The sequence below is a fragment of the Lygodium microphyllum genome, chromosome 27, assembly GCF_053477565.2.
Source record: "Lygodium microphyllum isolate KBCC chromosome 27, Lygodium_microphyllum_v1.1.10, whole genome shotgun sequence".
Classification (NCBI taxonomy): Eukaryota; Viridiplantae; Streptophyta; class Polypodiopsida; order Schizaeales; family Lygodiaceae; genus Lygodium; species Lygodium microphyllum.
Window position 1 is genome coordinate 61,518,827 of NC_141161.1, and position 24,083 is coordinate 61,542,909.

At 44.5% G+C, this 24,083-nt stretch overlaps 1 protein-coding gene across 1 annotated transcript in view; it reads right to left on the reverse strand.

Annotated features, from left to right (window-relative positions):
* Positions 1-1,472: 1,472 nt before the first annotated feature.
* RLP4 (receptor like protein 4) overlaps positions 1,473-24,083 on the reverse strand; it is a 91,285-nt gene continuing 68,674 nt past the window's right edge. Inside the window, exons 6-9 of the mRNA XM_087669511.1 lie at positions 3,052-3,123; positions 2,534-2,611; positions 1,994-2,178; positions 1,473-1,914 (exon numbers count right to left, since the gene is read on the reverse strand). Coding sequence (XP_087525637.1) covers positions 1,808-1,914; positions 1,994-2,178; positions 2,534-2,611; positions 3,052-3,123 — 442 coding nt within the window. The 3' untranslated portion in view covers positions 1,473-1,807. The remainder of the gene's footprint in view (positions 1,915-1,993; positions 2,179-2,533; positions 2,612-3,051; positions 3,124-24,083) is intronic.

Sequence of the window (24,083 nt, forward strand, 5' to 3'; positions counted from 1 at the left end):
TAGTTTATTTGTATGTGTTTCAATTGGCTTTGCCTTCTCAAAAGGAGAGCAATCGCTCCATCCTCTTCACGCAATCATAGCCTCCTATTCCTACACAACAAAGAGAATATGAGCAACCCAAGACACTAGAATTCATGTTAGTCCTAGAGATAGACCAAATCATGCTTTACAATCTCTGTATATCTTAGATTGGATAGCAAGATTACTCTTTCAAGCTTTTTAGTCTCTAAGCTCAACCTACCTCTCACATAGTTGGCTTGTACTCAAGCTCCAAGCCATCTATGCTCTCTCCACTCTATCCCAAGAATGCAAGAAAGTGAAGCTCTAATAGACTCATGATTCAAGTGTAGGTCTCCCTTGTTCACCATAGCCTTCCATTCTTCAATTCATTCACCATGGCACCCATAGGCAAAAGAGAAAGAAGAAGAACATAAGGAAAAAGAGAAGAGGGAAGCTTCTCCCAAGCTCTCTCTTCCACACACGCTCTCTCTCATTGTCTCTTACTCTATTGCTCACTCTCTCACTCGAGCAATGGCAATTGCTTCAAGCTCTTCACACACACACTCTCTCTCTCTCTCTCTCTCTCTCTCTCTCTCTCTCTCAACACGTATAGCACATGCAATGGCTCTCAAAGTTTAAACACATAAGAACGAGAAGTTGTAATAGTTTTGAGCTTTAGATACATGGGGATTCAGGGATGGACATCCTCACCTCTTTCTTCTCTTGTGTAGTCCATTTTCTGATTTACAATGGCATAGGTCTTCACGGATTATTCACAATATCTTGGTATTAGACTTATACGCGGGATTTGAGTTTTAACCCATAGATTAAACACAAATTGCATGGGACTGAGAAAAGCAGGACACGGGACATGAAATGACTCATGAGCAATGCAGGAAGTAAATACTAGTCTATCAAATTCCTTAGGATATGTTGAAGAGAATCTATTATGAGTATCGCCTTTTTCTCCACAGTAGCATATATGATGATTCTCTTAAAGACAAAAGTTAAGTTAATCTCTAATATAACTTGTTTCTTTACAATGCAGTATTGATATTATATTGGTTTAGTTTCATCCTACCTTTTTCAATCACCGCCCAGAGAGTGGTGCTCACACAAGGATAGATGGAAGGTGCATAGTTCTTAAGTTTGCAGGGCTTTGCTTGTGTTAATTGCCCAAGGTCTAGTTGATTTTGATCCACTCAGTTGTGCCAATAAAGATGCTATAGGAAGAGAGTTGGGCTGAAGAAGATGGTATATGAGGAGAGGATATGGGCCTTGAGAATGATGTATTCTCCCAGTTGTTAAAATTGCCCAAGGTCTAGTATATTATGATCCACCAATGGTATAGTGCAACCTGTTCTCCATATGGAGGAAACCTGAGACATAAGATGTTAGTTTATCTGCTCTAGAAGACACACGCACAGAAAAGAGACAGAGACAGAGAGACAGAGAGACCATGCCAGCACGTGCACTTGTAACCTTGTTTTCTTTCTTACTATGTTGTCAACATGATATACAATTAAGATTATACAAGTAAAAGTTGCTCCAGCTTAGCAAGTGATGAGATGGAAAATCCACTTGATGAAGCAACCCACAGTTGGGATTTCCTGATTTATAAGCCATTTAGCCATTCAGAAGGACAAAGGGCTTTCTTTGTTTACGTGTTTCAATTTAACTTGTCCCTACAAATGATTTGGCCATTCATTGGGACAAAGGTTTTCTGTCTCATGTTTGAGTTCAGTGAATGCAGTCCTTCATGGCATCATATTGCACAAGGAAGCAGTCAGGGTCCAATTCACAATGATTAAGAATGTTGCATGTAATGTGGCACATATGGCTGACGACCAGGTTTGGACATCTGCACATCCTTCCCGATTGTGGTCCGTGACTTTGCATACGGTGCTTCTCGAACTGCACAGGAGATACACGAGCTCAATACACCATAACTAACAATGAAGACAAAAATGCACACGATACAGTGTGTGCATACCTATGGAAAGCTTCTGGGCCCGGGCAATATTTTGCTGGCGCTTATAGATCACAAATGCGCAAAAACCAGCCAAAACCACCACTGCTATGACTGATATTGTGATAGCAGCCACTGATCCTTTTGAAAGCTTTCTGTGGCAGGATGGCAACCCTGGTATGCCACACAAGCCTGGATTTTCTGTAAAACTGATACCATGAAAAAAGAAAGACTATCAGGACTTTCTCTGTGAAAATTGAATAAATGAAAATATTGAAATGTACAAAGGACCTTATGACCTACCAACTGAAGCCAGCTAGGAAACAACCTCAAGGCTACTATCAAAAAGAAGAAACTTCACTAAACAAGCAGAATTGGAGTTGGACGGACATGCTCACACACACTCTCTTTTTCGTAATCTCTCTCTCTCTCTCTCTCTCTCTCTCTCTCTCTGGGCTAGGTCGTGTTCCCCATCATTTGGTGTTCAGAAATTCTACTCCAATTTTCATCAGTGTGTCTCGCATCACACTCTTTTGAAGACATTTGCACATGTAACCCACTTACTTGAAACTTGCTCCATGTATAGGCCCTGCAGCAAGCAGAGCTGGCACCTCTCCAGTTAGTTGGTTCCCGTTCAAAAATCTGCAGAAGTACAAAGAGGATCCTTGAGAAACACAAATATTTAACATTGATTTCAAGCTGGGCTTTAACATATTAGCTTAAGACGGAGTCACTGGCCTGGCCCAGAGGAACCATATGCCAATGGGATCTTATCTATGGGCTTAGAGCCTTAGTGTAAGATAACAGTTTGGTCAATTATTGAGAGAGAGATTCCTTCTTCTCTGAAAACCACTTTGATTGAAGCAAAATAGCCTAATGCCAATCCAGAATGAAAATACGTCCTAAGAAAGGAGCCATGCGACAGGTAAACTTGTGCACCAATTCAACTTATTACTCTAAAAGATCTGCTCAGAACACTCTTGACTTCCCTAACAATCTTGCACAGTGTAGTGTGAATAACTCATCTCTTCCTTACTACTACATCAACAGAAAAGGGCAAGTTCAAGTAACTAATCACTTACAGTTTCTGAAGACGTGTGAGGTGACCAAGACTTTCAGGAATTGATCCATTGAACCTATTGTAAGACAAGTCTCTGAAGATAAAACAAACATGAAAATTAGAAAGCTAAAATCAAACTGTCAAGCCTGAACAAAGAAAAAACATATATTCAATGCAATTCGAGGCTGGTTGGTTAGATGCACAGAAAATCGGAGGCTGGTAAGATGCACAGACACTTTCAACCCGACGAAACAGACATGCTTTAAGTAGAATAGGATACCAATATTGATATATGTTAAGACTTTGAACATGCTTTCAAAGGTTTGTATGCTAATAATTCCTACTGTGCAGTAACTCTCTTGTCACTAGAGAAGAAATGCACTGTGTCACATCCTGGCTGTGGTGAATTTAATTATTGCTTTAAGTATCAGAGTCAGGTTGGTCAGATTACTGTGAATGATTCAACCAACTTGGTTCTCGCTACAACATAGCACATTCAGATGCTACAACCATGCTATCCAGAGTTTTAGCTGCTAAAATTATTCACCCCGCTCTAGATCCCTCAGATTTGACTTCAATTATGTTACAACCCTGGATTGTGGGTGAGGGACACTATGTAAAGGTTAAGCAGCATGTTGCTTTAAGTATCAGAGTCAGGTTGGTCAGATTACTGTGAATCGCTACAACATTGCACATTCAGATGCTACAACCGTGCTATCCAGAGTTTTAGCTGCTAAAATTATTCACCCCGCTCTAGATCCCTCAGATTTGACTTCAATTATGTTACAACCCTGGATTGTGGGTGAGGGACACTATGTAAAGGTTAAGCAGCATGCATTTGTGCACACATGCACACCCTAATCAGGAATGCACAAACATTTCAAGCATTCACTGAATTAAGCAGGAAAGAAACTGATCTATAGCTCGTAGACACAAGGTGTGATAATCAAGACTAGGCCTGGTCCCTGGATAATCAAGGATCTGAAGGTGAGAGTGGGAAAATAGGTAAGAGATGTGTTGAGCATAACACATTCCAATTTCCACTTTTCCCAAAGCAGACATGTATGATGTAGTACCCTTCCATACAGGATTTGAGAGGAGATGTCAGTGGTCAAGCCCCATCATTGAGTCAATAAGTGAAATTACGAACTCGGTCCACCCTAAGTGTGTAGGGATTTCTACAGCCACTTATACATTCATAACCTAGCCCCTTGTTCTGTTAACAAATATGTCAATTCATGGTTGAGTCTATGCATGTGATTCAGTGGGCTAGGGCATTTTATGCTGGCTGATCTCCTGCCATTTATGGCATTATTTTTGCCTATTTATTTTAGGCACTCCTCCTGTCACGAGGACGTGAAAATTTGATGCTTTGCTTATATTTAATTGACATTTGTTTAAAGGATTAATCAAATGTGCAATTAAAATATGCACATGTGTTGCACAAAGGTGCAAGCTACTTTTTTTACAGTTGAAGGCCCAAGGACCCTTTGAAAAAGATAGGTGTCAAAGGCAAAAGTTGTAACAAGTTACACTTGTTAGATTCGAGGTGAATTTTGGTGTTAGTTTGCCCCTAGGACCATTAATTGGCCATTAAGTGTCAGTGGTGACACTAGAGACTAGGCATTAATTAATGGATTAATGCTTGTCCAAGGGTCAATTAATGCATGGGACCACTTTGGGTTGCAAATGGCCTAGCCAATTAATTTTTGGATGGGCAAGGTCAATTTTCTAGGTATGGATTAAGGGTTGAAAATTAATTAAATGGCTGGAAATTACTGAAAATGGATTAAGAAAGCTACCACTTGGCAAAACTTTCCCATGCAAGTGGGGGAAAGGCTAAATAGGGCTGAAGGGAGAGGGAAATCTTGTTTTCTCATCTCCTTCAGCCTATGCTCAGCCATTCTCAACAATTCTTAGCCATTTAGAGGAGATCTCAGCCATTTTTAGTGGGCTGATCTGTAATTTCTGCAGTAAATCCTAATTTACACCAGAAATTAGGGTTTAGCAGACACCTTGGGATCCGTGCCAGATATTGAAGGCTCAAGGGACTGAAATCAGCAGCTGATAATTGAAGATTATCAAGGGATTTCAGAAGCCAGCTCATCCCAATTTGATTTGGAGCAGCATTTGGCCAGCCAAGGGTCAAATTGGAGAAGAAGTCCTAGGTGAATCAAGGGGCAAAGGACCCAAAAGGCTTGCTGGTCATTTATGATAGCAAGAGCAATTGGTTAGCAGGAGGAGATTGAAGAATCTCGAGTTGTACTCCTTCCAATTAAATGAAAGCTAAAGAAATACCACAAGGGGCACCAATTTTGGGGCCAACAGGGTGTCTACTGTCCAAGAATGTTATGGTAAAGTGTGTATTTCATTTTATGTGCATTTATTTATTGCTGTAATTAACTCTTAAATCAGGTTATCACCACCCATTCCAAGAAGGAAGGTTGGTTCACCTCCACAGTCAACACATTCATCATCAGATAGGTTCTGGTGCAAAGAGAGAGGCAGGTGCCAATGCCTTCGCAGCCAGTGACTCACATTGGTTCTGTACTATCTCATACCTTGGTATACGGATTCCATTTTCCGAGCATCTCTTTGCTTCTTAGTTCTTTGTGCAATGTTCTTTTCTTTTCTTTTGCAGTGTTTCTCTTCTCTCTTGTGTTCAACAGTCTATTACAGCAGTTTTCCACACTTCCATCACTGCATCCACTTCTAACATGTTCTTCCCCTTCTGGCGCTCATTCCACCTGGACAAGTTCTCTCTCATCAGCACCCTCATGTATTCTGCCATTGTATCCAGGATTCCTACTTAAACAGATTGCTTCATTGCAGTCATCTCTCTCTCTCTTTTTTTTTTCGTAAAAGGTAATTGTATTAATTACGAAAAAAAGGTACACGTTTACATGGTTACAAGATACACGATGGCTCTAAGCCATTGCGTGTAATCTCTCTCTCTCTCTCTCTCTCTCTCTCTCTCTCTCTCTTTTTTTTTCGTAAAAGGTAATTGTATTAATTACGAAAAAGTACAAGATAACTTGATTACAAGATACATGACGCCAATCCACGCCATCATGTAAAGAGGGCTAAGAGCTACATGTTACATAGTTATGGCAAGGGAGCAGATGAAATTGCCATAAGCCAGGGACGGAAGTCCTCCCTAGAGAGCAAATCAGAATGCCGGAGAAGATCCAACTGCCAATACAAAAGGCCCTTAAGCCTCGCAATATGTCGCTGAACATTATAGGCGGAGTCAAAAAGAAAAGCATTCCTAATGGTCCAGTTATGCCAGCAGCCCCAATATCGAAGAAAATGAAACATGAGTTTCATATGTGGCTGTGCAGAAGTGGGGTATTTGGGCTGCCCGAAAACCCAATCAAAGGGGCGCAGGGTGAATCCAACCGCTCCTTGCCAAATAGCCGTCAAAAGGAACCAGACTTTTTTTGCGACAGGGCAAGAAATAAATCTGTGGCGGGCTGATTCCACCGCAGTGGTGCAAAAGAAACAGTTGCCATTGGAAATTCGTCGCTTGGAAAGAGCCGACGCAAGCGGAAGACCACCAATCATCACTCTCCAAAGAAATACTTTACATTTGAAGGGGGTCTTGTTCAACCAGCCCTCCATCACAGTTGCCCTCCACCAGGACCGGGATTTTCGTAGGCCCCATAAAGCATTGGCTTTGGTAACTAACCATTGTTGATCTTTGATCAGAATATGATAAACTTGATTAGCAGAAGCTTTGCTTAAAGGCAACCGGCCTTGTAGGTCCCAATCCTGCCAGGGATGATCTGACGCAAGGGCAGGAAAGGGTTGTCTGCTCTGGAGCATCCGCAAAAGCTGTTCCCATAAAGGCCTATATCCCCGCGGAATCCTGTAAAGCCTCCTGGCTGTACGAAATGATATAAGCACATTGCGACTAGCAAGGGTGGCATCCGCGACCGAAGACAAGCCCAAACGAGCCATCCGGTTGAATTGTGGTCTAAGCTCATTTTTGCCTTCCCATGCAAGTAAGCGCGAGACTGCCAATAATTCCAATTGAAAAGAATTCGTAGTCAAGCGATCCTCCGCTGGATGCCACTGAGCCTTTAGAAGGACCTGTTTCCAGGAAAATACCAAATGATTGAGCAGCGACGAAGAAGAACTGGAGAACCTCGAATCAGCATTAAGAACATGCCACCAAGAAGTCCGGATGTGGGTATTGCCATATAGAAGCCCATGGCTCTCAAGGAAATAACGGGCTATATCGACCCATGGATGATGATCCGAGCACATGGCGCGGAAGAGAGACCAACGCAGTGCCTGCATGTGAGTTTGGGCATCTAAAATAGCTCCACCACCCATGCGTTTAGGGGTGCAGGCATGCGACCACGAAATCCAGGAAATACCTGCATGCAATGAGTCCTTCTTCCATAGCATGAAGCGAATAGACTGAGTAAGAGCATTGAGAGTGGTAGTAGTCCAGGGCAACAATGGCAAAAAATATGTCAGCATTGGCAACATAATTGTCTGGGCCACTTTGAGACGAATATGGAAGGGCCAGGCTTGAGATTTCCAATACATAAACTTGGCCACCATTTTCTGAGAAATCCACTGCAGAAGCTGCTTTGGTGGAACGTCGACACCCAAAGGGTACCCAAGGTGCCTGACAATGGAGCCACGAGGAACAACCAGACCCTGCCAGTCCAAGGACTGCAAATCCGACTCCGTGCAGCTGAGAATGGCTGATTTGAGCGCATTGATGCGAAGGCCGGAGGCTTGACCAAAGATGCCCCAAACATCCAATGCGCGCTTGAGGTTGTCCTTGTCCGCCCGCAAAATCATAAAAGTATCATCCGCCAGGGATTGGCTAATGAAGTGCTATCCTGAAGGAAGCGACAGACCGGCTAACTGAGAAGAGGCTACCATATGGGATAACATGGAAAGAACAGGATGTGTCGCGAGGGCAAAGAATAGCGGGCTCAAAGGGCATCCTTGTCTGACAGAGCGGGCAAGTACAAATGGCTGAGTAACACCTCCGTTCAGCATGACTCGCGAAGACGCCGCAGCGCTAATGGTGTAGATTAGACGAGACATCCGGGGACCAAAGCCCATAGCCGACATAAGTTCAGTGACGAAGGACCAATCCAGATAGTCGAAAGCCTTTTCCAGGTCCAATTGAATCAGTACTACCTCCTGGTTAGAATGCCTTGCATAATCAATAGCTAGTTGAGCATTCAATACATTGTGCAGAATATTCCGGCCCTTAATGAAACCATACTGTAGAGGATGCACAATGGCCGGGAGATGCTTATGAAGCCGATTCGCCATTATTTTGGAAAAGATTTTGTACATTGAACCCATCAAGGAAATGGGGCGCCACTGTGTCAACCTAGATGGCGAAGGAACTTTTGGAAGCAGTTTAATAAGGCCTTCTTTCCATGAGGAAGGCATGATCCCGGTTTGCCATACCTGCTGAAACAAGGCCTGCAATGGTTTCGCCAGTTGGGTAGCAAAAGCTTCGAAGAACTCATTGGTGAGACCATCCCAACCCGGGCTTTTATCCTTGGGCAAATGTAACAAGACGTCCATAACCTCTGCCTCACAAATATCGGACTCCATAATAGCTTGCATGTCCTGCGGTAGCTGATTGCGGACCAGGTCATAAAAATCCGAACGGGCCTGAGTGATTTGATTTGAAGGTGGAGAAGTGGTGCCGAGAAGGTCACGGAAATAATTCCTGCACATCTGCACAATAGTCTGCGGATCCATGATAAGGTGACCTTCTGCATCCTCGAGTCTGGTCATATTCTCCCTAGCAGGAGAGGCGTGAAGAGCTCGAAAGAACTTATGGGTTTGACATGCATTATCTTGCAACGTCTCTGTCAGATGTTGCAGTTTGGCCTGCTGATATGATTTCAATTGGAATTCTTTAATAAGATCCGCCACTCGCATGGCCAGTGCGAGCAGAAATGCATCATCCGGAGTGTCCACCAGCAGAGAACGAACCAAAGCCAGCATGTCCTCTGCTGCCTTGCGACGTTGCCGACAAAGAGAGGCATGGTGGATCCCATACTGCCGAGCAACCCGTTGCACATTAGAGAGCAATTGTTCGAATGACGCAGTGCCTTGAGAAGAGAAGTCGAAGAGAAATCTGTCAATCAATTGCTGCATATAGCCCTGAAAGATGGCATGCTTCAGGTAAGACGAATTGAAACGCAAAGGGAGTCTCTCCAGAAATTGCTTGAACGGGGCAATGGGTTGTGCCAGTAGCTCAAGCTGCAGAGGGAAATGGTCCGACAGGGCATATTGCTGCAATACTTTTATTTCGAGCAGCTCAGGAAGAAAATCATCATTCTGCATGATATATATACGATCCAATCTCGACCATGTTGTTGCATACTGGGCAGAATGGAAAGTAAACCCTGTAGAGGACGGGTGTAGCCAGGACCAGAGATCTTGCTTGAGGACGTCAAGAGCCAACGCCTGCCACATGCGACTTTCCGGCGTATCCATCACCGAATGCTCCGATGTGGACTGGGAGGAATCCACACACATATTGAAATCCCCCATGAAGAAGCCCCGTCTGCCAAGTAACAAGGAGGCCTACAAAGTTTGCCAAAGCGCCCGACGAGATAAGGGATCATTCGGAGCATAGAGGCCAAGTAGCCATAAGATTTCCCCTTCGAATATAATTTCAATCACCAAAAAACGGCCATGAACATCATTTTTAATCAGAACAGGCTGATACTTGTCATGGACAATCATGAGCACACCCGAATAATGTATGGCCTGTGACCCAGCATAAAACAATCTAAAGCCATGGCAATCTGCCACTTTTCCGGCTTCATCGTGACTCTTGTGCTCAACAGCGCACAGGACATCCCACTGATTTTCATGCAACACAGTCCACATAGCACGTTGCTTGTGGCGAGAACAAATTCCACGCACATTCCACGTGGCGATTTTCATGTATACTCAAAACAAAATCAGGTACGAGGCACTGCTTGCCTCGATTTGACTTTGTCAGCAAGAATGTCCAGGACTCCCTCGTCCAAGAAATCTGCCAACACTGCAAAAGAGTTCTGCGGACCAGATTTGGAAGTAGACGGCATATCTGCTGGCTTTGGGATGGACCGGGGATAACGACGGTCCCATGGGGTAATGACATTACCTCTGGTATCAAATGCCAGCTTAGCAGAGGGACCCTTTGAACGATCCGAAGACATTTTTCTGGCGGGCTGATGACGGGGGGCAGAGGAAACCATAGCAGGAGCCAAGCGCTCAGAAGACTGCATTTCCTTCCTTCGCATGTACGTACGCATGGAATCTTGTGATGTAGTAGGCACATTGTTCTCCATGGCCGCAACAACCCTGTTGCCTTTTTTTGCACCTACTTCCACCCAATTAGTGGCGCTAGAATCCAGACCCGCAACCTGTTGTTTACCTTTGGCCAAAGCTTGGGGCTGATGGGTAGCATCCAGCGATGGGGCATCACACACCATCTCCTCCATGGGCGGCACAGCATGGCCATTATGGGAAGTGTGTTGCTGTTCCGGGCACTCGGCCATAAAGTGCCCCAATTGTCCACAGGAGAAGCAATGCCCTGCAAAATTGCCCCATTTCAAACGAAAGTGTAATGGGTGCATGCCAGGGCAATTAAGGCGTAACCAGACAGGCCTTTTTCTTGCAGTGTCCCATAGCATACACAAGCGGTTGCGATTCACAGCCCGGAGACTGGGAGGGACCAGAACAGTGCCCACAACGGCCATAGCATCCTTCAATAGCGGCCAATAAACAGCCGGACAGTTTTCCACCTCGACCCAGACCGGGCATTCTCGTTGCAGCAGACGCTGAAAATCTGCCATTGGACGTCATGGAACCACATGAACCAACCGGCGTTCAAAAAACAAAGGCAGTTTAGACAGGAGAGCAGCACGGTGCGTCTCTGATTTCAACAGGACCTCAAAAAAACCCCGGGAGCCAACAAAAATCTCTTCAACACAGTCCCCTTGTAGCAGATGTTGCAACCATTGGCGAATACGGGAAAGCAACGGGATTCGACCAGTGAAGAAAAGTATCACAGCGCGATCATAAAATACCGAAAAGGAGCGTAGGACAGTTTTTGGGTCCACGGTGGCATCCAGCACATCGTCAGGTGCAGAGTCAGAAAAGGCTTCCTGATTATGTTGAACATAATCACCAAGCAAAGTGTTTGCAAATTCCAGCAAGTGTTCCCAGTCCACTTCCTGAGAGTCCACCGAATCCGAAGCAACCTGGGCATAGGACCGATCCTGAGAAACGCCTATCTCTTCCGAAGCATGCTTGGTACGTTTACCCGCAGGCTGGATGTCGGGACCAGGGGGCATCTCGTCGTTGCATGGAACCATATCCTCAGGTTCCTCCGCATCAGAATCCGGGCCCAGTGCTGCCACTGTTTGATCTATGAAGTCCAGATCCAAACCAGCCATCGTATATGATGATTTGATCTCGAATGAGGACTGACCCTCTGTTTTGCCGACTCTCTCGCTTTCCCTTTTTCTGTACAGAGGCGCTGTCCAGGGGTGTACTCAGCAAGGAGAGCTAATGAAAACTGAGGTTTACCTGTCTCCGTGCAGGGGCAGACAGGCGAAACACAGGCCGGGCGGTCTCCACAGCAGGTCGGGACAGGCTGGGATGCCGGGTAGGGGTCCGTCAGCAGCGTCCGGGAACAGGGCGTCAGGAGGATGCTATCATAAATAGGGCGTCAGTGACAGGGCATCTGGGCATGGACAGGGCGGCCGGAACAGAAGACGCTGGCGGCTCCAGGGGCAGGGCGACTGCTCCCGACGGCTCCAGGAGCAGGACGGCTGGAAGACGGCACCAGGGATGCCGCCGGCAGCGCAGGGCGCAGGCGCGACTGGTCGAAGGAGGCAGAGATGCAGTCCGCGATGGTGGTGATGACGCGCGAATGCCTGGCGAACAGGAAGGACGACGAGCCTGAGGCGAACGCGGGGTGCCGACAGGTAGGGTTTCAGGCGGCGACGGCGCAGGTAAACGCGCCCGCAGGTCGTGCCAGACCTAGCGATGGCAGGGCAGCACGGAGCGGGAGCAGCATCGCCACACTCTCTTCTCTCTCTCTCTCTCTCTCTCTCTCTCTCTCTCTCTCTCTCTCTCTCTCTCTCTCTCAAAGGGTGGGGTAATTATATTAATTACCATAAATTCTGATGTAGAATAAGAAGGCAATTACAAACGGTCTATATAGCTGACAAAGAGACCAAAGAAACTGCAATGTGCCAAGAAAGCAAATCATGTCTAGGAAGAACATCTGCTAGCTGAATTATGTCAGGCTGCCAATGGAGAAGACCTCACAAACAGGCAATATAACTATGCATTCCAGTAGCAGAATCAAAAATGAAGCCATTCCATGTAGTGCATACGTGCCAACATCCCCAATAGCGTAAAAAAGTGGAAAACAACCTTCATATATGGCTGCACAGAAGCTGCCAATTTGGGCTGTCCAAAGACCCAGTCCTTTGGAGGCATAAGGGCCCAACCACTCAAGACCAATAGCAGACGAGAGATCAAACTTTTCTTACCACTGAACAAGAAAGTAACAGATGATGAGAGGTTTTTTTACTCGTACAAAAGAAGCAACAACCATTTGAAATATGATGTCTTGAGAGTGCAGAGGCAAGGGGAGGACCTCCAACCAAAATTCTCCAAATAAACACTTTGTATTTAAACAAAGCTTTATTAAGCCAACCCACTATCACCACAGATTTTCACCAAGCCATGATCTTAGGGAGACCCCAAACATGATTACCCTTCAGAGCTAGCCAATCCTTGTCTTTTATAAGCAAATGATATATATGGTTCACTAACACTTTGCCCAAGTGCAATCTACCATTGATCATCCAATCTTGCCAAGGGGTATCTGGATTCAAAGGGGGGAAGGGCTGCAAGACATGCAAGAAAGATGCAACGGTCTCCCACAAATGATGCTAGTTTAGAAACACAAAAGAGTCATTGAATTGATATGAAAGACATGACATTGGAACGCGTAGACAGAAGTGCATCAGCAACCATAATCAGCCCCAACTATGACATTCTGTTCAAAACTCTCTCTCTCTCTCTCTCTCTCCCTCTTTGAGGGACTATATGGCAAGAATTAAAGCAGCTAAGGAGGGCAAGTTCGCCTTCTATAGAGGAGGGAGAGTTATGATTATGGAGAGACACACCAAATCACAATGCAAGACCTATAGGACCAGCCTCACCATAGTAGTATGGAACTGTAATGGAGCCCTGTGACGTCTAGATGCGGGCGCATTTGATGAGACATTCAAAGGGAGAGACATAGCATTCCATTCAAAGACACATCAAGGGCCATACACTACACTACCACGAGTGACAAGATATAGATATGAGTCAACATATAGAAGGAAGACATGCACAGATCACTATAACCGTGGTTCAAGTGGAGTTCACAAGGGGATACAAGTAGTTCACAAGGATGAGCAACCTATCAGAAGTAACAGATATACTCTAATACCATGTCAAAAATAACAGGTATGCTCTGATACCATGTCAAAATAAGCGATAGTGCAGTGAGACAGTAGGCTTTGCAAGGAGTAACAGAGTGTGTACGACAAACACAAAGAGAGAAGAGAGATCAAAAACACAAGAAGAACACAGTGATGATGCACCGAATCATGCTATGAGAAGAAAAGATGATAGAGCAGAGCCAAAGCTTTGAAGATAACTGCATTGTCCTATCTGAATCGGGTGGCAACACCTATGGGAAATTTGCACAATCAAGGGAGCAAAACGCAGTCCTCCAAGCAGTGGACTATCAAAGTAATCACTAGAAGGTGAACAACAATTGTCAGGGAGTGAACCGCAATCCTCTAATGCCATTGGAGATAGGGAAGATGATCACCACTTGTTGAGGGAGCGAACCGCAATCCTCTGATGCAGAGTGACTTGGGCAGCAAAACACAAATCCCAGAGTGTTAGAGCTATCAAATGCAAGGAGAGCAGCCCAAATGCTGATCCCAGGTAGATAATGATAATATCAGATGGTGGAGAATGAGTCGGGCTGCAAAAACAAAGGTCCTAGCAGCCTCTGTGATAGACAAGTGACACCAGGTGACGGAGAAGGAGCCAAGCTGCAAAAATACAAGTCCCAACAGCCTCTGTGATAGATAGTAATGCCAGGTGATGGAGAAAGAACTAGGCTGCAAAAAGACAGGTCCTAAGAGCCCCTGTGATAGAGGAGTGATGAAATCATTGACACTCGGTGATGAGATTGTTGCCAAAGGCTAGGATGCCGACGCCAAGCTCGAGATGATGACACCAAGCAAGGAGAAGATCCCCACATTGAAAAACGCAGGTGAAGGTGGAGCTTGAAGGAGAAGGGTGTTGACACCAAGCAAATGATGGAGACGCCACATACAAGATGCTCCAAACATAAGGCCTAATGATGGAACAGGGAACAGGGCACCTAAAACAAAAAAGGAAGGGTGAAGGCAATCACAAGCCACGAACCGCAATGTCCTCCTAAAGGGGTGTGAGAATAGTGGAAGGGCTTGGTGAAGGAAGAGGTGTTTGATGACGGAGGAAGAGGGGTGAAAAATGACTGAAGAGTGGGTGGGGTGGTAGAGAATGAATGAAGCGACTGCCTCTTTATAGACATAAGCTATCTAGGGTGGCGCACCATTGTGTGGGCGCCCACTGAAAAAGTGGCCAAAATGTGTACATCAACCCTTTTTAAGACTGTCAATGCGAGGCCCCCTCTGAAGCTGAAGAAGTAGAAGCCCTCTTTAAGGGCAAAGAGAGTACATCCTCCTCTCAAGCTCCCTCTACAAGAGATAGGGAATCTAAAAACTCATGGATCACACACTTTGAATCATCTATAGATGAAGGAAGTGCCACCGGGGTGCTGAAGAAGGTATCTGGGTGTCGAACGCCTAAAGGTGGCCTCTCGAACCTAAGTAGTCAAGGGTGGGGAAAGGTGAGGCTCAAGATGAGCCAAGGGTGGAAAATAATCATTGTCTCTCAGTGGAGTGGACTGCGAAGCTGAAGAAAAGGAAAGTGTCAAGCAATCACTATCTCTCAAAGGAGCGAGGACTCCCGAGGGGACAGTAGCAAACAATCACTGTGTCTCGAGGAAGCTGATTGAAGAACCACAGGTTATCGAGGTGGCATTCTTGAAACCCTACAAAAAGTAGAAGTAACCTCCATAGCACATTGCGGGGGTCGCAAGGCGGCCGTGGTACTAGTCAATCCTCCTATGGCTTGAAAGGGCTTAGTGCACATTGGATGCAACTAATTGCCTTGAGCATAAAAATCTGAAAGCCAATGCAAAAGAAACTCAATGGCCTAGAAAGGAAAGGTGGTACAACGAGTGCCTGGGGGTAGACACGTATACTATGGCAGGGTAGGGAGCAAAGATCCATGGCGGCAAGCATCAGTGGGGATTCCGATGATGCCGGAAGAGGAGCACCCAATGATCTGTCCATCTACTTGTGGAGAAGTCATAGCACCGGAGTGTCAATCTGTAAGGGGAGGGGGGTGGGAGAGGAAGAGAAGGGTATCTCTATCTCCTGGTGATGCAACGGAAATGAAGGGGAAAATTAGTAGATAATGCTGAACCCACAACCTGTCTTTGCCTTCTCCGATGAACAGGGTCTTTAGCACTCCAAGCTCCTACACTCTGATACCATATCAAAAATAAAAGGTATGCTCTGATACCATGTCAAAATAAGTGATAGTGCAAAGAGACAATAGGGTTTGCGGGGAGTGACACAAAGTGTATACAGCAAACACTGAGAGAGAAGAGAAACTCAGAAACACAAGAAGAACATGATGATGATGCACTGAATCATACTGTGAGAAGAAAAGCTAATACAGTGTAACCGAAGCTCAAAAGATAATTGCATTGTCCTGTCTCAATGAGGCAACAGTACCTATGGAAAATCTGCACATTGAGGGGAGCGAAACGCAATCCTCCAAGAAATGGACTATTGAAGTAATCACTAGAAGGTGAAGACAGTTGTCGAGGGAGCGAACCACAGTCTTCTAATGCCGTCAGAGATAGGAAAGATGATCGCTAGTTAGTGAAGGAGCAAACTGCAATCCTTTGATGCCAGGGAGTGACCTGGGCGGTAAAATGCAAATCCCAAAGTATCGGAGCTATCAAACGCAAGGAGAGCAGCCCAAATGCTGACACCAAGTAGATTATGATGATGCTAGATGGTGGAGGATGAGCCAGGCTGCAAAAATGCAAGTCCCAGCAACCTCTATGACAGACAAGTGGTGCCATGTAATGGAGGAGAAGCCAAGCTGCAAAAGCGCAAGTCCCAACAACCCCTATGATAGACAAATGACACCAGGTGATGAAGGAGGGGCCAAGCTGAAAAAACACAAGTTCCAACAGCCCCTGTGATAAACAAGTGACGCAAGGTGATGGAGGAGGAGCCAGGCTGCAAAAAGGTAGGTCCCAACAGCCCCTGTGATAGACGAGTGATGAAATCACTGACACTCGGTGATGTAGACTGCCGCCAAAGGCTAGGATGCTAACGCCAAGCTGGAGATGATGACGCCAAGCAAGAAGAAAATCTCCACACTAAAAAACGCAAGTGAAGGTGGAGCCTGAAGGAGAAGGGTGCTGACGCCAAGCAGATGATGGAGACACCACGTAGAAGATGCTCCAAACATAAGGCCTAATGATGGAATAGGGCGCCTAAAGCAAAAAAGAAAGGGTGAAGGCAGCCACAAGCCATGAACCGCAATGTCCTCCTAAAGGGGTGTGAGGGCAATGGAAGGGGTTGATGAAGGAAAGGGTGTCTAATAACGGAGGAAGAAGGGTGAAGAATGACTGAAGATTGGGTGGGGTGGTAGAGAATGAATGAAGTGATTGCTTCTTTTTAGACATAAGTTGTCTAGGATAGTACACCACTGTGTGGGCATCCACTGAAAAAGTGGCCAAAATGTGAACACCAACCCTTTTTGGGACTGTCAGTGCTGCAAAACCCTAAGTTAAGTATGTAAACTGAAGAAGTGATTTCTCAACACAACCTAGGTACATGCGGGTGAGAGTGCAAGGCGACGAGTGCACCCTTTACATTGAACCGGATCTAGCACGAAGCATAGATTGCTCAAGCTCTGTCCTGCCACCCCCTCTAGTAACCCTTTTTGAGGTCCCTGGGATCCAGTCATCTCTTTTTATTTTATCTTCCACAATTACATCTGTGTTTTGTTGCTTTACCAAATAAGCATAGATAGAATAGAAATCCACAAGGGAATCCCACTCCATCTTTTCTCTAATACTCCCACCTACATCATTTAACTCTATCTTTGGCACTTTACCCTTACCTACAGTCTACATGGCATGGGTCCATAACTATGCTTTCTTATGTGCATTGAGAATTGGAGATCTCTCTATTTCTAGTCCATGGGTAGCAACATCTACAGCTCCATATGCATTCCGCACTACAAGATTTTCAAGAATCCTATACATATCTCCCTTCCCAAAGTATGTAAAAAGGGGCATACCAGTTTTATTTGCATGAATCTTCCCATCCTTCCAAAAAATCAAATTCTTTCTTAAAGCATCTCTGAATGACTCGCAGCCTCTGCAGTCGTGCTTAGTACTATCACACCATATGCAACCGCGAACAAAATCTCCCCTGGGAGGGGTCTTCAAAGTAGAAGCTTTCCGTGACTCTTTAGGCTTAGCAAGCTTGGTCTGTAAATCCCACATAATTTTTATAAGTTCATCCATGCACTGTCTTTTGAAGAATCTACAAAGAGCATGAGAGACAACTGCCTAATCATTGGCTCTGATACCCATGATTGACTGTGCATAGGCATGGCCATCATCTCTCTTCTTCTCTGTCTCTTCATTAGTTTAGATAAAACATCTTGTACATCTTTCCATTCAATCTTTATGCTCTGCTCTATAGTATGATCCTCTAACAACTTCTCTAACTCTAGCTATAGTGGTAGGTCTGCAGCCTATTAAAACAAAAGTACTTTCTCTATAAGCAAAGATAATTACTCTACACTATCCAATTAATCAAACTTCATCTCAAAATCTCTTTGTAGCTCTCAAGTAAAAAGGCACTTTACAAGTTACAAACCCACTCTAGGAAAGTCCACTTGGTTACTCTATCTACATCCTCTATTAAATACTCCTCTTTTAGGGGGCTCTTGAAACCAACCCATGTATTTTTATAATCTATATAGACTATGAAGCTCTGAATTTGATAAAAAATAATCCTCGTAAAATATCTTGACATATCATTTGTCCATACACTAGTCAACTGTAGCTTCTCTACATAAAAGTGAAAAAATCTAGAAATATTTCTATCGTCAAACTTATTCATCTCTACAATCACTCCTTGCAAAGCCCTAGTAACAACCTCTTCATGTTTAATTAATTCAAAAGTCCTCATAAAATCTTTGATATCTATTATCCTAACAACAACTTCATCTTCAACTGGTTCTCCCATCTTGTAGACTCAGGTAGGCCTTTTATGTCGGGTTCAAGGTGTTGGAAAGATCTAGGCCTAAATCCGATGGGGATCAAGGAAAAGATAAGACAAATGGAAGAAAAAAATATTGGAACAAGGACTCTTGAATATATTGTCGACCACAAAAAACAAATGAACCCAACAAAAAATTATATTACTCTTGAAAACTTTGTACAATTACAATAAATCCATTTAAGCTGAATACACTGCATCTAAGATGATAGCTTAGGCAAACTCTGTCTAAGATGATAGCTCAACACAACTCTTTCCACCCAAAAGAAATTACAACAGCAAGTACAAAGAAAAACTTGGGAGTACTGTAAAATATGATTGCCAAAATAGCCCGGATATGCATAAATCAACCCAAAACCACTTCAACCCTTCTTCTTTGGTAAATCCCTATAAGATCTCTTCAATTACAGCCACACAAACACTCTCCATCCTCATCTACAGCAGTGGGTAAAGTTTTTTTCAGATTTGTCCCAAAAATAACCTCTTACAAGCAAGCCTTTTCAAGGCTAAAGGCGCTGGTAAAGAGGTAGAATTATTTATCCTTTACTTCAGCCCTGTTAATTACAGCAATAAATCACTTGTTTATTTGCCTAGACCTGTAACAATTGCTCATATCTCTATTTATATAACCATTTACAACAGTTCAAGCCTTCTTTTACTGTTGCTTTTCATGAATTTTGCCTTCCAAACTCTTACTCTTTGCTTCTCTATATTCGTTATTTTTTTCTATGCCTGGCTCTTTGAAGTAAATACTTAACTTTTTTAGTAGAATCATTGTGGTAAATTGTGTAGAACACGACAACAAAGTTTCAACCATAACTTTTGCATACAAACTTAAAATAGGGTTATTCGAGTACTCAAATAAAAGCAAACAGACCTAATTGGCAAGCCAATGCATGGAAATTTACGAAAGACTTCACAGAATAGCCAAAAACATCACTTTTTTGTAAGCATGTAACTTTTTGATATTTTTCGGCCTAAAAGACTTGCACTACTCAAAATAAGTTCTTGCACATCGGTAATGGTCTCTAACACTTAATTTTGGTCACTTACATGTCCGGCATATGAACTTATACTTTAGACTATGTCATACACTAACCTACTCTAAACACATCACATAAATAAATAAATAACTCATCCCATAGCCACACACTAGAATCCTCTAATACTGAAGAACCTGTTAGTTCACACTTTAGACATGTTGTGTCGCAATAGCAAACATCTTCAAATTATTATATGATGTCAATCCCAACACTCCATTATATGAGCTCACCGACAGTTAAAAGAGACTCTACATATAGTAGCAGGTGCAACATTTCCATACTCTCAACCCACACAGAAAGACGACTCCACAATGATACCTCAAAATAGTTGGTATGATGATAAGTAGAGCGAGACCAAAGCTCGCCTACAAAGAGATTTAGCATTGTATCTACTACCCACAAACAAGCACAATTACTCATTAGACACCTCATATGATGGATTAAGAGAGCATTCTTAGCCTAGTTGGAGAGAGACTTGTACTACTTGTTCTTGAGTCAAGATTCTAGAGAGGCCTAAAGGCTTTTGAGAGAACATTGTCCAACCACACCCATTACATCTCCTAATACATGGGAGCAATATGCAATCAGTTTACATAATCGCAGATCAGCCTCCTTTCCCAACTCCATCGGAGTTTTACCTAGAGAGATCCACTTTCTTTACAAAGAGTAGGGTCTGAGAAGCTATTGACAAACTTAGTAAAGGTAAGGCACATGATCATGATGATTTAGTAGCGCAATATGTGATACATGCTAAGGATTTGTTGGTGGCTGATTTACTAGTATACACATTTAACAAAGCCATGTGTGAAGGCTTTCCAAAGAGCTAGAGCACTAACACTATTGTGCCCGTCCTCCAGTCAAATATTCCTATCCTACCCAATAACTATCAGACTATTATAGTTGGTCACACATTGGCCAAGTTATATGCCTCCATTCTTAAGCATGAGTTGAGTGGTTGGGTAAAGAAATAGGGTATAAGAGCGCACGGACAAGAGGCAAGTTTTAGGAGAGACTCCTCTACACTAGAGCACATCCTTACACTTTGAGTGCTTATTGAGGAGGGCACAGCTCATAGTCGACAGATCTATTGCTAGTTTGTGGTCTTCCACAAAGCTTTTTATACAATACCAAGAGACGTGCTACACAGACTACATGATATGGGAGTGCCTAAGGAGCTCATTTGGAAAAAGTTGACACTATATGAGAGGATTATTAGTAAAGTACCGACACCTGAAGGCCTATCAACACTTGTTTGCTCCACCATTGGGGTGAAGCATGGATGTTCTTTCTCGCTAACACTATTTGGCCTATACATTGATGGGATCTCTCCTTATATCCCTCAAGGAGAAGATAGAGGAACTCCACTAGTTGGCACTTGGATACACCTCTTTCTATATGAAGATGACATTGTGCTGATAGTTAACTCTTCGTATGGGGTACAAAGACATTTGGATGCATTACACTCTTATACATTGGCCAATAGGCTTTCAATGAACCTTGGTAAAACCAAGGTTATGATGTTTAATAACACATCACAATGGGCTTCCGTTTTTGCAATTCATGTGGCTGCTTGCATCATCCTTCACTTTCTCTGTTTTTGCTTGGGTGTCTTCTTCTTCTTCTTCTTCTTCTTCTTCTTCTTCTTCTTCTCTCTCTCTCTCTCTCTCTCTCTCTCTCTCTCTCTCTCTCTCTCTCTCTCTCTCTCTCTCTCTTTTTTCGTAAAAGGTAATTGTATTAATTACGAAAAAAAGTACAAGATAACTTGATTACAAGAAACATGACGCCAATTCCAGGCCATCATGTGAAAAGGGGCTAATTGCTACGAGTTACAAAGTTATGGCAAGGGGGCAGATGAAATTGCCATAAGCCAGGTACGGAAGTCCTCCCTAGAGAGCAAATCAGAATGTCGGAGAAGATCCAACTGCCAATACAAAAGGCCCTTAAGCCTTGCAATATGTCGCTGAACATTATAGGCGGAGTCAAAGAGAAAAGCATTCCTAATGGTCCAATTATGCCAACAGCCCCAATATCGGAGAAAATGATACATGAGTTTCATGTGGCTGTGCAGGAGTGGGGTATTTGGGCTGTCCGAAAACCCAATCAAATGGGCGCAGGGTGAATCCAACCGCTCCTTGCCAAATAGCCGACAAAAAGGACCAGACTTTTTTTGCGACGGGGCAAGAAATAAATCTGTGGCGGGCTGATTCCACAGCAGTGGTGCAAAAGAAGCAGTTGCCATTGGAGATTCGTCGCTTGGAAAGAGCTGACGCAAGCGGAAGACCACCAATCATCACTCTCCAAAGAAAGACTTTACATTTGAAGGGGGTCTTGTTCAACCAGCCTTCCATCACAGTTGCCCTCCACCAAGACCGGGGCTTTCGCAAACTCCATAAAGCATTGGCTTTGTTAACTAACCATTGTTGATCTTTGATCAGAATATGATAAACTTGATTAGTAGAAGCTTTGCTTAAAGTCAGCCGGCCTTGTAGGTCCCAATCCTGCCAGGGATGATCTGAAGCAAGGTCAGGAAAGGGTTGTCTGCTCTGGAGCATCCGCAAAAGCTGTTCCCATAACGGCCTATATCCCCGCGGGATCCTGTAAAGCCTCCTAGCTGTACGAAAAGATATAAGTACATTGCGACTAGCAAGGGTGGCATCCGCAACCGAAGACAAGCCCAAACGAGCCATCCGGTTGAATTGTGGTCTAAGCTCATTTTTGCCTTCCCATACAAGTAAACGCGAGACTGCCAATAATTCCAATTGAAAAGAATTCATAGCCACGCGATCCTCCGCTGGATGCCATTGAGCCTTTATAAGGACCCGTTTCCAGGAACATACCAAATGATTAAGCAGCGACGAAGAAGAACTGGAGAACCTCGAATCAGCATTAAGAACATGCCACCAAGAAGTCTGGATTTGGGTATTGCCATGTAGAAGCCCATGGCTCTCAAGAAAATAACGGGCTATATCGACCCATGGATGATGATCCAAACACATGGCGCGGAAGAGAGACCAGCGGAGTGCCTGCATGTGAGTTTGGGCGTCTAAGATAGCTCCGCCACCCATGCGTTTGGGGGTGCAGGCATGCGACCAAGAAATCCAGGAAATACCTGCATGCAATGAGTCCTTCTTCCATAGCATGAAGCGAATAGACTGAGTAAGCGCATTGAGAGTCATAGTAGTCCAGGGCAATAGTGGCAGAAAATATGTCAACATTGGCAACATAATTGTCTGGGCCACTTTGAGACGAATATGGAAGGGCCAGGCTTGAGATTTCCAATACATAAACTTAGCCTCCATTTTCTGAGAGATCCACTGCAGAAGCTGCTTTGGTGGAACGTCAACACCCAAAGGGTACCCAAGGTGCCTGACAATGGAGCCACGAGGAATAACCCGACCCTGCCAGTCCAAGGACTGCAAATCCGACTCCGTGCAGCTAAGAATGGCTGATTTGAGCGCATTGATGCGAAGGCCGGAGGCTTGACCAAAGATGCCCCAAACATCCAATGCGCGCTTGAGGTTGTCCTTGTCCGCACGCAAAATCATAAAAGTATCATCCGCCAGGGATTGGCTAATGAAGTGCTGTCCTGAAGGAAGCGACAGACCGGCCAACTGAGAAGAGGCTACCATATGGGATAACATGGAAAGAACTGGATGTGTCGCGAGGGCAAAGAATAGCGGGCTCAAAGGGCATCCTTGTCTGACAGAACGGGCAAGTACAAATGGCTCGGTAACACCTCCGTTCAGCATGACTCGCGAAGACGCTGCCGCGCTAATGGTGTAGATAAGACGAGACATCCGGGGACCAAAGCCCATAGCCGACATAAGTTCAGCAACGAAAGACCAATCCAGATAGTCAAAAGCCTTTTCCAGGTCCAGTTGAATCAGTACTACCTCCTGGTTCGAATGCCGTGCATAATCAATAGCTAGTTGAGCATTCAATACATTGTGCAGAATATTTCGGCCCTTAATGAAACCATACTGTAAAGGATGCACAATGGCCGGGAGATGCTTGTGAAGTCAATTCGCCATTATTTTGGAAAAGATTTTGTACATTGAGCCCATCAAGGAAATGGGCCTCCACTGTGTCAACCTAGATGGCGAGGGGACTTTTGGAAGTAGTTTAATAAGGCCTTCTTTCCATGAGGCAGGCATGATCCCGGTTTGCCACACCTGCTGAAACAAAGCCTGCAATGGTTTCGCCAGTTGGGTAGCAAAAGCTTCAAAGAACTCATTGGTGAGGCCATCCCAACCCGGGCTTTTATCCTTGGGCAAATGTAACAAGACATCCATAACCTCTGCCTCACAAATATCGGACTCCATAATAGCTTGCACGTCCTGCGGTAGCTGATTGCGGACCAGGTCATAAAAACCCGAACGGGCCTGGGCGATTTGATCTGAAGGTGGCGAAGTGGTGCCGAGAAGGTCACGGAAATAATTCCTGCACATATGCACAATAGTCTGCGGGTCCATGATAAGGTGACCTTCTGCATCCTCGAGTCTGGTCATATT